At 35.8% G+C, this 17,362-nt stretch overlaps 1 protein-coding gene across 1 annotated transcript in view; it reads right to left on the reverse strand.

Annotated features, from left to right (window-relative positions):
• Positions 1-2,285: 2,285 nt before the first annotated feature.
• The window catches only part of ZFC3H1 (zinc finger C3H1-type containing), a 51,518-nt gene continuing 36,441 nt past the window's right edge, over positions 2,286-17,362 (reverse strand). The window contains exons 23-35 of the mRNA XM_012926338.2: positions 16,639-16,827; positions 15,498-15,735; positions 13,493-13,598; positions 13,214-13,412; positions 11,756-11,850; positions 7,776-7,886; positions 7,398-7,502; positions 7,093-7,258; positions 5,846-5,946; positions 4,333-4,434; positions 3,685-3,724; positions 3,378-3,440; positions 2,286-3,247 (exon numbers count right to left, since the gene is read on the reverse strand). Coding sequence (XP_012781792.2) covers positions 3,110-3,247; positions 3,378-3,440; positions 3,685-3,724; positions 4,333-4,434; positions 5,846-5,946; positions 7,093-7,258; positions 7,398-7,502; positions 7,776-7,886; positions 11,756-11,850; positions 13,214-13,412; positions 13,493-13,598; positions 15,498-15,735; positions 16,639-16,827 — 1,653 coding nt within the window. The 3' untranslated portion in view covers positions 2,286-3,109. The remainder of the gene's footprint in view (positions 3,248-3,377; positions 3,441-3,684; positions 3,725-4,332; positions 4,435-5,845; positions 5,947-7,092; positions 7,259-7,397; positions 7,503-7,775; positions 7,887-11,755; positions 11,851-13,213; positions 13,413-13,492; positions 13,599-15,497; positions 15,736-16,638; positions 16,828-17,362) is intronic.

Consider the following 17,362-nt stretch of genomic DNA (forward strand, 5'->3'; position numbering starts at 1 on the left):
TATCGGAAATGTCCCTTCAAAGTCTTATAGCTCTTGTTCCAAAATGTTGTAACAACTAATGTTAACTTGCAGAGAGGCAATGACACAGTTGCAGGCATAATCCTCAAACCAGAGGATCACTAAAACTCTATTTCCCTTTTCTTTCATCACAACCATTTAACAGACAGATATGAAAGCCTATTTAAGCACAGAATCATGTATCTGTGAACAAGAGACAGCTTTAACTGAGAATACTGGCCCTGTTTTGTATCTAGCCACATGTTCCCACTTTTTAAACAGCCTTGAAAAGTAAATATTTGAACGTCAATCTTCAATAAAGTCCCTCTATATTTGTTGTCAGTCTTAATCACCTTTTACTTGTCTGTTTAGTGCCTCTGGCTCTTAGATGTCGCACCTGGAAATTCTTGCCTATTTTATGATGTAGGTTTATATGCCCTTTAATTGAAAGCAAACCGCCTTAGATAATCCATTGACAACAATGTTACAAGGTCCACTTTCCGTTAAAAGGCAAATAGAAATATTAAGCTGCTCTCTAAAATGAAGAAAAACACATTAAAATATACTGTAAACTATCACTCCATTTTTTTTCCTCCATGGAGGAAGGGGAAGGGATTACAGTTTTCAATGACTAGTCATTTTTGTTATATTTCTCTGCCAGAATACTTAGATCATACAGCATATTAAATGTATTAAATTCATGTTACTACAATAACTATCAGTTTCAAACCCAAATTTTAATCCTAATATTATTACATGTTGAAAACACTTCAGTGAGAAACAAGCAGAACTAAGTATGGAAGGAGACAGGTACACAAACCTCACCCTTAAGTGGTGTGATTTTATATGTCAGTAAAAACACCATCTAAAGGGGCAGGTGACATAAGAGAATATCCTGAAGTCAGTATTTATACATTATTTGTATTTATTAGCCTGTCTAGTTTTGAATATCAATAGGACAATGGATTATAAAGGAAAGAGCCTCCTTTGTCCCAATCGTGCACAACATGTAAATGGACACCCCTGGAATTGCACGTACATGTAAGTTTTGCATACACTAATGCAAATGACTTTGAGTGGCAGCAGAGTCAGGGCCAGCGGAATGGTTAACACAACAAAACTCAAGCCTGTTACACTGCCCCCTAAAAACGGACAATTTCAGCTAACATTAAAACTGCAATGCTAGGAGAAAAGAGGCTAGGAATATTTCTCCAACCACCCAGTACTGTTTTCAAATAATCAAGAGCAGCAAAAACTGAAACGGTTAAATGTACACATTGGAGGAATACTGAGGGATCAGTATTAGTCTAGTTTTAGAGATAAAACCAAGACTTCAACTCTTTTTTTTGTTAAATGAGACGCCGTGGGTTCCATGTTCAACTCCAAAATAGCATTCACTAGTAAAGTGCTATTTGGGACATAACAGCATCTCAAAACATTGTTTTGAGTAAACAATGTAAAATAATGTTCAAGTCTATGTGAAACTGCATGGGGCTATTGTTCTGCCTCCACAGTACCTACATCTGTAGTAGCAGGTGTGTTGACAAGATTTTTTTTATGACATGCAAACAACCCAATATGAACTATAAACAAAGAGGAATCTGGACATATTGACATTCAGCATTAGACATTCTATCTGGGACAGCACTTTAGTACAGCAGATAAAAGTTGCCTCCTGCAATTCCAGCATTCCATATGAGAGTCAGTTTATGTCCTGGCTGTTCCACTTTCCATCCAACTGGGTTAAATGACTGTAAAAAAAATAATGGAGGAAGGCCCAAGTGCTGGGCACATCACCTACGTGGAAAATTTGCATGAAACTGGTTTGGACTATCCAAGCACTGGCCCTTGTGTAGCCATATGGGAAATGAATCAGCAGATGAAAGAGCTCTTTCTCTCTCATTTTCAAAATAAATATACTAGTTCTTATAGACAGTGTATCCCTAAGCAAATCATTCAAACTATAGCTTGGAGACACTTTCTAAGTACTGCGGTTTTGACAGCAAAGAATGTAACAGTAATTTAATCCTATCACCAACCTCAGATCAGGACCAAACTTCTGAAAGAAAAAAACCACTGGAACGTTTTCTTCAATGGGAAAGCAATTTCATACTGAAAAATGTTCATGTGGTTATGATGAGTATTCATATCCCTGCTTCAACCCTTCCCCAGTGTACACGTGAATAAAGACAGCAACATTTTTTATTAAGTTAACTTATATTAAAAATATTTGTATAAAAAACAATTTTAATACTACAAGGTAGTATTTTAATACAAAGCAGTTCAAATTTTAGCTGTTCTTTAAACTGTTAAACTTTATTATAAATTAAAATTTCTTTACAAAAAAAATTGCACATAATATTTGATCACTCTTAGGTTCTGATGCACTGGCATTTGCAATAGTTTTCTTTAATCTTCAAGTTAAACAGTCTCGGCAAGGAGTCCAGAACGTAGAAAGGGCAATAAACAACCCTGTTAGAGCATTCAAGTGCAACTAGCAGACTTGTGGCCATGGCAGTTACACTTTCCTTAAGATGGACTGCTTAAGGTTTAAATCCTGAAATGAAGAATAATCTCAAAAGATTTAAAAAGGAGTAACTAAAAGGGACTGCCTGCTTTTTTTGTTGGTGTTCTTTTTTTTTTTTTTGCTTTTTTTAAAAAATATGTATATATATATATATACTGTAAACACAGCTCTGGCAATTAAATCCCAAACAAGAATCTCTCAGGCATCAGAGAGTGTCAAGTGAATCAGGAATAGCACAACATAAAGGAAGAGGAAAAAGTAAAAAAATAAAAACAAAACAAAAAAAAAACAAAAACAAAGTAAATAAATGTCAGTCACTTTCAGGAACTATACTTACGTACATGATGTTATGAGAATCTGGCAGGGCCCAGAAACAGGCCAAACAGGAAGTTCATTTATCCAACCGAAGAGGATCATATTCATTGCTTCTGGTTTTGAGGAGAGGATTTTGAAGGGGGCTTGATATGATCATTACTGCCTGTCTGCTTTACACAGACCTTAGCCAGGGATCAGCCTAATCTTGAAGAATCATTCAAATAATTTTGGCAATTATTATTAGGACTTAGAACTGACTGCACCCAGTGTTCAGTGATTCTTGCTTTCTGCTTTGTTACTGTTTAAACTTAAGAGCTCATTTAGGCTGACTCCAATCTCTTGGCACTTGGAAACTAGTTTTCTCAGGTTATCAGTTTTACCTCCTTCTGATGCTTCAAACAAGAGTTGCTGTAAAAGATAGGGAAGCAGAGAAGTAAGACTTAGCTAGAGTTTCAGCATTACCACATCAACGGATATGGCACATGCAGAAAATTTATAGGAAAACATCAAGGTAAAATAAAAGATAAAAAAGCATTACATCTTTCCATAGTGATGCACAAAGAGGTAACTTCTGTAAGGCTCTCTGATATAAACGGTGGACCTACAAGACAGACACACACACAAATTAATCAGAAAACACGAAGTCAAACACTGTCATAATTCTGTTTAAAGAATGGTACTTCACAGTACAGCCTTCCTAACAGATTGTTTGTGTTGGTTTTAGCATGTCCAAATAGAGTTGTTGGAATGTTAACTTCTCCGCTTTACATTTTTTAAATTGAGAAGCCAACAAAAGGGGTAGAGTACTCTAAAAGTGACTCATCTGATATTCAATCATGGCTTACCTCTCTTTGTCCCTTTAGAACAATCTCAGCAGCAATGGCTCTAAGGGAAAAAAAGGAATATAGAAAAGGGAAAAGAAAAATTTATATAGCTTTGAACAAAATGAAACACCACCTCTGGTAGAATACTGACTGTGGGGATCTGAATACATAACTTCCTGAAAGATACAGGCTAACCTTCCAAGGAGGGGAACCTACAGCAAAAAGAAAAATTCAACATGTTTTATCAGCATTACAAGCAGATCAGTGTTTTGAATGCAAGTAATGTTCATGAGAAAAACCCCATGAATATTACTGAAAAATACTCAGTTCTAACATGTTAGATAAAATTCAGACCATATTAGGGGAAACCCCACATTTCAAGAGATGGTCTTAAAATGTATAACAGAGGTATTTGTTTTGTAACAGTACTGCATCTAATGTTCTCCTTCAAGGAAAATTCAGCCTATCGTTTTGGTTTTAGAGGCAATTATTAACGAGCACTCGCTTAACTCTGGCTATTAAGACTTAGCAAGTGCTAAAAGCAAACCTAAATTATTAGAGATCCACGGGGGGAAAAAAAAAGAGATGTCATTTCAATTTACCTGTCTGCAGCAAACCTTATAAATAAAAGCAATAGCTATAAAAACATGTACATTATTGTTGCATTACATTTTCCAGGTGGCCAGGCAAGTTGGGATATTATATGTAAACATCTTGGCTTGAAGTTTCAGAATCTGAACATTGCTTTCTTCCCATTCATGCTGAAGTAGCCTGTAAAGTACATTCAGAAAAATCAACAAAGAAATGCAAGCACAGGGAATCCCAACATGTGCTACGAGCAGAATTGCTGATAAGACACATTTCATTTTGGTGCACTAAATTTCGTCAAGATCATTCAACAAATATTTTAGGAAAACCTACTCCAAAATACCCTGGGGCAGCAAATATGCACAAATTAGCAAGCAGTCCAATCAAAATTTATGCTTATTTTCAACAAACTAAAAGAAGGCTCATGTATTTCTACGTGATACTAAAGCATCCCTTCCAAGTAACACTCCTTCCAATCCTAAATTTTAAAGTCATGATTTGATATACTCATATACATTCAATTTCTTGATATTTTTTGTCAGAATATACTCATTCTAGTTTCTTGAACTAAACTGTAAATAAAGTGACTAATTATTAAGCTCTCTATTCTCCTGAACAACAACAACAAAAAATCCAACAACAAAAGACCAAAAAGCAGGAATTACAGGAAAAGAAGCACCAGTACCCAGAAGTGAGGATTTACGAGCAATATCAACATTCAGCCTATCCATATTCTAAAATGCCTATATTAGAAACTAGTAAAAACACAACCATATTTCCCGTGTTATAAATTTGACAGGTGATTTTGCAATTCAAATTTCTGCAACTAGCTTCTTCAGATGAGCACACATGTAAAATATTCAATTATAAAACATTATTCTTATCTTATTTACTTTAGGCCTATGAATTTTTCTTTTTAACTCAAGCCATCTTCTGTACACAGATGCAAAATGAAATGCAAATACATTAAGACATAAAAGAATATCTGGTAAATATTTTACATCTTACTATCCATAACAACACAATCAATTATAACATACAACTGATGCAGTAGGAATGACTACACAAATGGAATCCAAAGTATTAGGATGTAACGTACCTTTCTGAATAAAAAATACAGCTCTGAAAAGTGAAATGGGTTTACAGACAATCCACCAAGAAATGTTCAGATCTATCGCAACTGAACATACAAAGGCATGAGAATACTGCTTTCAAATATGGTCTGAGGGCTAAGGTTCAGGAAACCTCATTTTAAGTGAGCATCCCAGATGAATCTAAAGTCTGATTCAGAAGCGTGCTATTTGAGAGCAACTGTGAAAAACTTGCAATAAAACATGATTACGGATTAAAATGCACATGCTAGGGACAGACTGTATGTGCTTTGGGAACACAGAAAATTCCTACTTGAATGATTTCTGTCTTACAATTAAGTGTTTTCAGAAGCAACCAGAACACTACTCTGGCTTTTCTGTGAATACTCAAATATTGCTTAATAACACTGAAATCACTGTTTCATTAAAATTGTTTAAAAAACAATTTTAAATGAGGGCTGTACTATTGGGCTGAGAACCAAAAACAATTCAGTTTTACTTACCTCAGGGCAAGTCCAGAATTAGTTGGCATAATTGAGCAAAACCGTTCCAAGGTTTTGGAATGCTGAGTCTTTGGAACACAGCTCAAATAAAAGAAAATAACCTGTAAAGGGTTGAGGGGGGGAAAATGAATGCAACCAAAATGTGATATCCAATTACCTATGTATTTTAATGAGAAAACCACAATGGTTTTAAGACATGAATGTATAAATTATAATAACACATGATGCTTTGAGTTATAATTCCTACCATTAATTATATTAGTGACTTTCCAAAATGAATTAGGAAATATGGTCTAGTGATGAGAACCACGTACAGAACACTGACAAGCAGCCAGAAGTCGGGTTCTTCATTCCTGAGTCTACCTTTACTTGAAGTATAGGTGGGCAAGTCATGGGGCTAATAATACCTGCCACATCTTGCTCATGGAATGCCCGTGTGTAAATGACTTAATGTCCATAAAGTGGTTTGAGATCCTGGGATAAAGAATGGCATAGAAGCACAAAAGCATAGTAATAAGTTATCCTGATTAGCAACAAGACCACCACACCAAAAGGGGAAACAAAAAAAATATATCAAGCATGTAATTTTTGGTCTGGATTGAGTTTTAACAGGAACTTTATAGTCTATCCAACCAAATGAAATAGAATCCTGAAAATGAAACAAAATGAAAACAACAAAATCTTTGCTTCATTATCTATTAGACATCCATAGAAAAATATCATTAACCTGATTGTGCTCCTAAAATTCTAAAAGGTGTCCTCAACAACATGAACATCTAAAAAAATTCTACAAGGTGTCCAATTGTACCTTTCTTACACCCGATGTATAGCTATATTTGTCTGATGAAACAGTAACAAAAAGCAGTTACAATACATTAGGCCCATTTTCTTATTTTAAAATCAAGAATTTTTTCACTAACATTTTTAATTACTCAAGTAAAACATGTATAGGTATTAAGATAGAATCCTTTGATCTCTCTACTTTAGTACTAAACCCTTCAATTTTGATTTCATGGTAAATTTTCTTAAATATAACACAATTAATATTCACTCCATCATAATAAGCCTTAAAGGCTGTTTCTAGACTTGGGAGACAAAAGTAAAAATTACAATAAAAAATAGTGAATGCTAGGAAAAGCTCTGCAGATTTGAAACAGCTAATCACGCTAAAACAAAACAACAACAATAAAACAAAAACAAAAAAAATCATTTTGTACAAACATCAAAAAAGAGTTACACATTCTTACCCTATTATGAAATTCATAGTTGGACCAGTAATCAGCACTGCTAAAAGGAATGGGGTATCGGGCAGGGACTGTAACCAAACATCTATTCACTAAATCAGTAAAAAACATGAATTCCTGGACTTTGTTTCTGGATCCAGCAGCTCTGTTATTGGCAAAGACAAGATAACTGCCAAAAAAAAAAAAAAAAAAAAAAAAGTAACAATTTAGAATAATTGAGTAATTCTCTAAGAAAGCTGAATACTCTTTTATCCTACTATATTCCCTTTTTCCAAACTCCCATTCTTATTATCAGAAATTAAACTTACTCCATCCATATCTTCTGTACTATGTCAGATCTCATGGCCACCCCTAATGCTGCCTCATATGCCTCTATTGTTTCTTTAACATTTGATTGAAGAGGATGACAAAGACTGTTCAAAAAATGAAGGAAAACACATGTCTATATTTCAGTTCTATTAGAGAAAGGAAATGAATGACAAACACATACTTGTATACATTACAGATACATTGTTATAGATACATATCTATATAATATACACAAGAAACCCTTTATACTTCTCGTATGTGTTAATCATTAGCACCTCCTTCAATTTGACTTTAACATCAGATTAGTTTAACATTGTAACTTACTAATACCAAATGCAAATATGCAACATAACCCTCTACAGCAGGAAACATCTCACCAGTAAATCAGCCACAAGTAAGGAACTTGGTGGTTAAATATATCATCATCCAAATTCCCTTTACATATACAGGCTGGAATGTCAAGTGGTCCTGGGATATTTAGGAGATATCTGAAAAAACAAAAATTCAAATGCTTTTTAAAATATGCCTATGTACACCTGGACTAAAAGCTAAAAAAGGAAAAAGAAACCCTGTTTTAATGTAAATTTGATTGAAATATTTTAATAAAGAAATAACTTTTTCCATACATATATCGTAATTCTTTGGTTGCACTTCTAGGATCATGTATTTATTTCACAAATTTACTGATTTACATGTGAATGAACACCCCCCTTCTAAAATGAATTTATATTCTGTCTCCAAAAGTAGTCAAACCACTATATCCAAATAATTAAAGTAGAAAGAACAAATAAGAATACCAAGTATTTAACAATTCCCTGAAAAATCAGTACTTTTCTTACAAAAAGCCAAGATTTATAAACACCAGTATCTGAAAGTTATCTTTCATTCACTAGCATTATTAAAAGAAGTCTGCCCATGGAAGGAATTTGACTTTGGCTAATTCAACTTTCCTCTTTTCAATGTAACTGAATTTGTATATATTTACTAGCATTTTCAAGAACAGCATTTTAAAAGGAAATACACTGATGTAAAAAGTGACAAATTAGTATAATATTTATATGACTGCAAGGAGAAAAGCTTTAATGGATTAGATAAGCTATATGAGACCGTACAGGGAGTAATCACAAAAAATTAGGAAATCTAGGGCCCGGTGGCGTGGCCTAGCGGCTAAAGTCCTCGCCTTGAAAGCCCCGGGATCCCATATGGGCGCCGGTTCTAATCCCGGCAGCTCCCTTCCCATCCAGCTCCCTGCTTGTGGCCTGGGAAAGCAGTTGAGGACGGCCCAATGCATTGGGACCCTGCACCCGCGTGGGAGACCCAGGAGAGGTTCCAGGTTCCCGGCTTCGGATCGGCGCGCATCGGCCCGTTGCGGCTCACTTGGGGAGTGAAACATCGGACGGAAGATCTTCCTCTCTGTCTCTCCTCCTCTGTGTATATCTGGCTGTAATAAAAATGAATAAAATCTTAAAAAAAAAAAAATTAGGAAATCTAGAAGTTAATGCAATGGTGACTTTTGCCATAACTACCTACACCTTAATGTGATTCACTGACTTGGCTTTTAAAGACTTTAGTCTTCTGAACTGAAACTAAGGAAGATCAAAAAAAGATGACTTCAAATCTTATCTGTGTAAGACACTATAATCCTCAGGCTAACTTTCAGCATGTATGTGTGTGTGTGTGTGTGTGTGTGCGCGCGTGTGTCTGTCTGTTTTAAGAAAATACACTTGTTTTATGTGAAACAGAAAGATCTTCTTATCTGCTGGTTTACTCCCAAATGTCCTCAACAGCCAAGACTGGGCCAGGCTGAAGCTAAACTCCCAAACACAATCTGAGTCTCCCAGGTGAGTGTCAAGAACCTGAGCACTTGAGCTGTACTAACTGCCTCTGGACAGAGGGACACAAAGCAGAGAAGCCGCCAAGACTTGAACCATGGAAGATATATACAAAGCAGTGTCTAAAATACTGCACTAAAATGTCCCCAACTTGTCTGATTTTTATATTAAACATCACACACACAGTTGTCAGAATTTAACTTCAGGCAAGTATCTGGTTTTATAATTTCTACTAATAGAATTTGAAGGTAACTTAAATCTCCTTGATTTCTCTAATAAATTTTGATTGTATTTATAAATTTTGTAAATTATACATTAAGTATGGCAATGCCAAAAACTATCTAATGCCCTTCCTACAATATATGACCCAAAGAGGACTTTCTAAATTAACAAAAATGTGTACATTTTGTTTAGTACTGTCTAAATAAACTAAGCACAGTATACCTTGTTCTTATAACGCTTAGTGAATTATGACTATTTCCACAAAAGAATCTAATAAAATGACTTAAACTGGCTGGGTCTTCTTTGAAACTAAACCTCCATGCCTAAAGGAGCACCAGGACCAGCAAGTCTCTACAGAGATTGGCTCAGCCCTGAATTATGTCTTCTGCCTGAATTGAGAAGAAATCTAAGGAAATAAGTTAAACAGTCTGTAAATTCCTTACAGAATAGCTTCTTTTCCAATTTGCATTTAAAATTATTCTGCTTGTAATCATCTATAAATCTGGATGTAACAAAGTAAAACTTCAGGAACGACACCACAATCACCGTATCACTGAACAAACTACTGTAAGCAGGCAAACATTAAGATCCATGTCTGGGCAGGAACAGTAACCCTAAACCTGAAACAAAATCATGTTCACTGGCAGGCAGGTTAAGCCACCACCTGTAAGGCTAGGATTCATTTGGGCACCAGTTCAAATCCCATATGTTCCATTTCTGATCAAGTTCCCTACTAATATGCCTGGGAAAGTAGCAGAAGGTGGCACATGTACCTGGGCCTCTATCACCCACATGGAGACCCCTGATGGAGTTATGGTCTCCTGGCTTAGCCTGCTCTATAGCCATTTGGGGAGTAAACTTTTGGATGGAAGGTGTCTGTTTTTCCCTTTCTCGAACTATGCCTTTCACATAAATACATCATTTTAAAATTGTTTTGTTCACAAAAAAGTATGGGTAGATGAACCATTTACTTAACAAAAAAAATTTTTTGAGTCACTTACAATTTGTTTTACCATTGCTACAATATGCAGCGGGAAGGGTCAGGGGGAATAAAACGGAGCAGCTCAGGAAAGAAAACTATCTGCAAGCATGAATGAGACTTGCCAATGAAACACTGAGACTTTATTTTCATTCAATAGTATTTCCTGCAAGTTTTAAGAGATACTGAACTTAGCCCTTTGTTCTTTATAACATGTAATAATAGAATAAACCATAAAATATTTTCCCTTGGATGGTTTACTTAGAATCAGAAAGCTAAGCCTACTTCTATAAATCGTTTTAATGGAACACTGCCCTGCTCATTCATTTGTAATGCCATAGTTGAGTAGCAATGACAGACCACATAGCTTGGAAGCCTCAAATATTTACTTTCTGGCTATTAAGAATTGCTGAGCCCAATTACAGAGAGATGAGGAAAGGAACAGAATGTTAAAAAGCCTTGAGGCCGTTACAGTAGCTAATATGCTTGGGACATGAGCATCCCATATCAGAAATGCCTGGATTCAGGTTCTACCTCCATTCCTGATTTCAGCTTCCTATCTGTGCATCATGGGAGGCAGCTCAAGTGGTGGGTCCTTGCACCCACACGGGAGACCTGAACTGATGCCCTCATCTCAGCCATTTGCTGAGTCAACTAGCAGCTGTGGAGTCTCTCAGTGAATAAAGAAAAGCCTCCCTAAATTATCACTCTATACTCTTTCATGGCTTATTATTATTATTGGGACAAAAAGTCACAGCAAAACAGACAGAAAGTACAGAGCTCTATGAGAAACTGACAGCGGAGGAAAAAAACCCTTAAATTTCTTAACAGTTATACACACACACACACACACACACACACACGTTCAGAAGTTAAGAGCAGTTCTCTTTAAAATTGGAAATAGAGGAAGATCTTCCTCTCTGTCTCTCCTCCTCTGTGTATATCTGGCTGTAATAAAATGAATAAATCTTCAAAAAAAAATTGGAAATAGAAAAATGCACACAAGTATCACTTAGTGACTATAATTATTAGTCTAATAAATTAAAACTTGTGCTTTCAAAAATCCCTAACATTGCCTCAGGATAAGTTGATATCATATCAAGTGCAAGTATTAACAATAAAGTAAAAGAAAAGTGTCTCAAAGCCCAACTCCTGCACATAAATACTTTACTCTTGCCTCTATTTACTCCTCCATAACACTTCTGTGAGTGTTCAAGTATATAAAAATCAGCTGGAACTGTAATCAACTCACAAAGACATTGCAGTCATTCCCCTGAATCCTACTATACCTCTGATTACTCTACAAATCGGTTCTACAACTTACCGAAACAGATCCAAATCACTGTACTTCTCAAACCCGGGCTCAAAGAAGGAAGCAATAAACTTCCGCAAAAATGGAAGAAGAGTATCACCTTGATTCTATTGAAGAGAGGGGAGAAGCACACGTATTAGGTTTACAAGACTTAATTCAAATGTTTAAGGGTGGTTAACGAATACAGGGTACATTGGGGAAAAAGGAGTAACTTGCAGAGTTGTTTACAATAGCAACATAACTAGGATAAAAACAAGTGAATATTTCAAAACAACTACTAGAATCAACTGTTAATGTTAATACAAAAATAAATTGTCTGAAGTGAAAGATACACCAATTACCTGATCTAACTACATAATGTACACATTGTGCCCAGGCAATATGTGAATTGTCACCTAAAAGAGTATTCTTTAAATAAGGAAAAAAGTTTCCAGTAAGGAAACGGTCTTAAAAATCATGAATTGCGGCCTGGTGCAATGGCCTAGCAGCTAACATCCTCACCTTGCACGCACTGGGATCCCTTTAGATCCACGTGTTCTAATCCTGGCAGCCCCACTTCCCATCCAGCTCCCTGCTTGCGGCCTGGGAAAGCAGTGAAGTACAGCCCAAAGCCTTGGGACCCTGCAACCATGTTGGACACCTGGAAGAGACTCCTGGTTCCTAGCTTCGGATTGGCAGCTTTGGGAGTGAATCAACAGACATATGATCTTCCTCTCTATCTATCCTCCTCTCTAAATACATCTGACTTTGCAATAAAAATAAATAAATCTTCAAAAAAAAAATCATGAATTAGATTAAGTTCCTTGGGTGGGTAAAGGAGATAAACTTGGAACATACCCTGATAATTTCTGCCCCTAATTTCCAAAATAAATCAATCTAATCATTAAAAAGCTTAAGAGCCAATACAACCACAGGCTTACTATCTATTATGTGTTTGACAATGTGGGAGGTGCTGAGAATATGACGAAGATACAGAACTTGCCCTTAAAGAATCTTAGTGTAGGGCCCGGCACGGTTGCCTAGCAGTTAAAGTTCTTGCTTTGAACACCCAGGATCCCATATGGGTGCCAGTTCTAATCCCAACAGCTCCACTTCCCATCCAGCTCCCTGCCTGTGGCCTGGGAAAGCAGTCGAGGACGGCCCAAGGCTTTGGGACCCTGCACCCACATGGGAGACCTGGAAAAAGTTCCTGGATCCTGGCTTTGGATTGGCGCAGCACCGACTGTTGCTGCTCACTTGGGGAGTGAGTCATCGGACAGAGGATCTTCCTCTCTGTCTCTCCTCCTCTCTGTATATCTGACTTTGCAATAAAAATAAAATAAAATAATCAGTGTACTGCTTACTACATCCATAAACAAAACTACAAGGCAATGTTAAGACTATGGCAGAGGGTAGATATCTGGTTGCAGAAATATGAAAGATAAAAATGTTGTATTGAATTCATAATATGAATTACGAATCATTTTTTACCTGATAAATGAAGAGTTTGCACATGTGATAAAAAACCTCTGCATTCTGGGGATTTTTTTCAAACGCAGTAAGCCACACTTCTCTGGCTTTGTCATGCTGATCTGTTTGCAAATATAAACTGGCAAGGGCTTCCAACAACTGGCAGTTCGTGGGACAGGATTCCAATAAACATTTACAAAAATCCACAGCAGTCTCATACCTTAACAAGGGAAAAAACAGCTAAACATTTGTCAATATTAATTTTTAACTCAAGGTTAGTGTGTGTCAATGAGGTTTTACCTCTCCAGGAGCCGGTACAGCGTGATCATGTTTGTGTAAAGTGGGAAGCAGACCTCGATCTTTTCTTCAGCAGTAAGGCTGTCATCTGTGCAGGCTTTCACTGCCTCTATTCAAAAACATCACAACATGACTCGAATGTCAGCTACGTCATTACGTTACATCAAGTCTAAGATGATCTGCTCATTTGCTTGTCCTTCACTTCCTTCACCTTTACCAAATTCTTGGTTTTAAACAAAGCAGATACTCTGATATCATCTCCAAATTCCTAAAATTCAACCCCACATCCTCACTTCACTGGTAGTACTACAATCATCTGATCTGAGTTCTCACATCAATGTTTTCTTAAACAAAAAACGTATGTATTGCAATTATCCTAAACACCTCAAAAATGATTAAAATCAGAGAAAATGAATTGCCACCTCACCTTTGACGGCGTGTTTACTTCAAATGATGCCCTGCTCTGCTGCCAATGACAGGTATCCCCCTAAGTTAGATCCTTCCCTGGCTCCTCTAAAACAAACTCTCCCCCTTACTTGATCTTATTATTTTTGTACAGTGTTTTAGTCTGCAAAAGCATCACCATTTTCTCTGCTCAATAGTTGCATGATTTCCCAGATTTGCATCATGCTGAAACATCTCTTGTTCACTTACTAAGATTGAAAGTTAACCAAACCTAAAAGCTCCCTTTATTTAGCAATACTCTTTTTACTTTTAATTTCTCCTTGCCTCTGCTTCCAAGAAATTGATACTTCCTTAGTCTAATCCACTGACTCCATTCTCCTTTATCCCTTACAGCTCTGCTGTCAAGTGTCATTTTTTTCAGAGAAAATATTGCTTAACTACTGAAAAATTTACTGATAGCACATTTAAAAACAGTAAACTTTTTATGTGATCATGTCTATGTTAATAACTCTTAAACCCACTTACTATGCTCAAATTGTCCACGTATGGTCCATTTCCTTATTTCTTCTGTCAACAACTATTTTCACTTGGATAACCAAAGACACTCTCAAATACTACCACTACTCCCCAAATTGGTCTTTATAACTTCAGTTTTCTCTACCTGACACCTCTGTTTTTCCAACCTTTCTTTTCTGACATTTAATGTTTTCCCACAACTTTGTGTGATAACTTCAACTCTCCATTCTTTCAATTCACTTATAAATCTATTTCGTAAGCTCCTGTTTCTAGCATTTTATTTACTTTGCTTCCTTAATAGTAATGTCTTTTCTTTTCCTTCCTCTCTACATAGGGCTGTTCAACAAGCATTAATTAAGCATTTAACACACTGCCAGTAAAATCAAGGTAGGACCTTGGGAAGTATTACACAAACAGAGCACATGTCTTTGAGAAAGTTCACCATGCCACATTATAGCTATAATTCAATGTTCCATTCCCAAGTTTCAATTCTTCTATGAAGAATTCCTTAATCATATCAACCTACAGCAATCTTTTCCTTTAGTTTATGACTTATATCAAATTATTTTTAAGTCACAGATCCTTGTCCTGTTGCACACAATTTGGACTATACAGGAACACAGTTAAATGGCTTTATATGTTAATAATTGTGTCAAATGTATAGATTTAAGGTTATGTATTTCTTTCAGGAAGAACAGGCTCTGGTTTATATGTGTTCCACAGCAGATAACATCAATTAGTTGACAGTAATAATGAAAGTCATTGATAAGTTGTTTTAAACTCAGAACTGCTAAAAGAAATAGCTGCCTATCGGATTCAATAAACACACCAAATATCCATGATGTGTATTATCTACTTATTTAATAGATACCCTTTATCATAATCAGAAAAATAAGTAATATATTAGCACCTTTCATAGCTTTCATAAATATGAATGCCCATCTGACCTGATCCAATCCTTATTCTTAACACAATAAAAAATTTTACAACACATACAATTATTCCACATAATTAATGAGCAAATTTTTACTTTAAATATTGATGCTATAATTTTTGACACATAATAGATGATGTTATGAACACTTACCTTCAAACACTGCTAACAACATGTCAGGATTGGTCTTTATATCTTGAGCTACTTGCCATGGCATTACAAATAGCTCTGTACTAACAATTCTTGAAGGATTGGCATTCGAAGGATCATAAAATTTTGAAGGGAGACTGTTGAATTCAATAAGATGTACATAGGCCAGCCATGCCAAACATCGATCACTTGTTTTAAGGCATTCAGCTAATACTTCATCATTAGCAGATTTTAATGCATTCTAGGTAAAATTTTAAAAAAATTAAGATCTTTTTAAAAATGACTACTCGTCACAATAAAATTTAGCATTAAAGTAAAAAGGACTAAAATAATTTCTTGGAGTAGTTCCTAAATACCTAAGTGAGAATTCTAATCGTCACTAATTTTTTAAATGAAAAACAAAAAACAAAAAACTCTAGAAATATCAAAACTGGATTGTACAAACTTTATTACTTACATAATACAAGGATTTGATTTTTTGGTACATTATAAGTGTCATTATATATAAAAAAATCTAAGACAAAACAATAAAAACAACTATAAAAAACCCTACACCAAAAAAAGGATTATTAACCAATCATTTTTTTTAGTTTGAAACTTGCCATTTATCTGGTGTTCACTTAAAATTTTTAAAATTTTTTCCTTATATATTATCACCAAGAAAATGAACTCATAAAGTTATAGTTACACAGTATCATGCAATTTGCTAGTAAGTGGCAAAGTAAGAATTCAAATATAAAACCTATACTCTCACCATTGATCAAAAAATAGTAGCTAAAATAACTAAGGCTTCAAAAAGGTCTTATTGATTTTTTGTGGGAGAGGGAGAGAGAGAGAGCTCCCCAGCTATCTAGCAGAGCCCAGTCAAAGCTCAGAACCAAAAATTCACTTGTCTCCTATTCGTGTGACAGGGGCCAACCACCTGGGCCACCACATGCTGCCCCCCAAGATATGTATCAGCAGTGAGCTGGAACTGGCAGTGAAGACGGGACTTGAACCTTCACACTCAGGAATGTAATGTAGGAATCTAGTGTGGACTTCACCACTATAGCAAACATTCATTTCCCCCAACCCAAACCCTATTTTAGGTCTTTTAATTTTTTTTCTGAAAAACATACAAGTAAGCTCTATAACCAACATTTACCTGTAAAATTCCAAGTGCACTTTGGCATCTTCCAGTAAAAATGTGCAGCTGAACTCTAAATAAAAGAGCTTCTAAAAGCTGAAAGGACAGAATATCTGAAGCTTCCCGCTTGGATGCTCCCATCAGAAACTCCACCATTTTCTCACAAACATAATCCTTTTCTTCAAATGTGCTCTCTAGGTGTAGAAACTGCCCGAAAGGGATTTCATATAATTAATTCTGCTTAGTCAGAATAAACCAAAACTACAGATTTTCACAACTCATTAAGAAACTGTATCAAGTAAAAAATCCATAATTTCTGTGGAAAGGATAATAATATTTCACCTTTTATCACATGTTGGAAAGTACAATCAGATTAAAAAAGAAAACATTACAGAAGGTTTATGATCAGAGATAATTTATGTTGCTCAGGTTTCTGATTTACTAAAATTCTAACACAGCATTTATATTAAGAATGTTTGGCAAAACCAATTAGAGGCCAGGCAACCTAAAGGAAAACTCTGACATCTTTTGACTATTTCACAACCTATAAATTCTTGTAATATACAACATTACCCATTACTTTGGATCAAAAATCACACACTGAGCATCCTATCTATACACTGTCTAATAAATCTACTCACTATGTGAATTCACAGTCTAAATGGTAAGCTCGGGCCCGGCGCAGTGGCCTAGCGGCTAACGTCCTTGCCTTGAACGTGCCCGGGATCCCATATGGGTGCTG

The sequence above is a fragment of the Ochotona princeps genome, chromosome 15 (assembly GCF_030435755.1).
Source record: "Ochotona princeps isolate mOchPri1 chromosome 15, mOchPri1.hap1, whole genome shotgun sequence".
NCBI classification, from domain to species: domain Eukaryota; kingdom Metazoa; phylum Chordata; class Mammalia; order Lagomorpha; family Ochotonidae; genus Ochotona; species Ochotona princeps.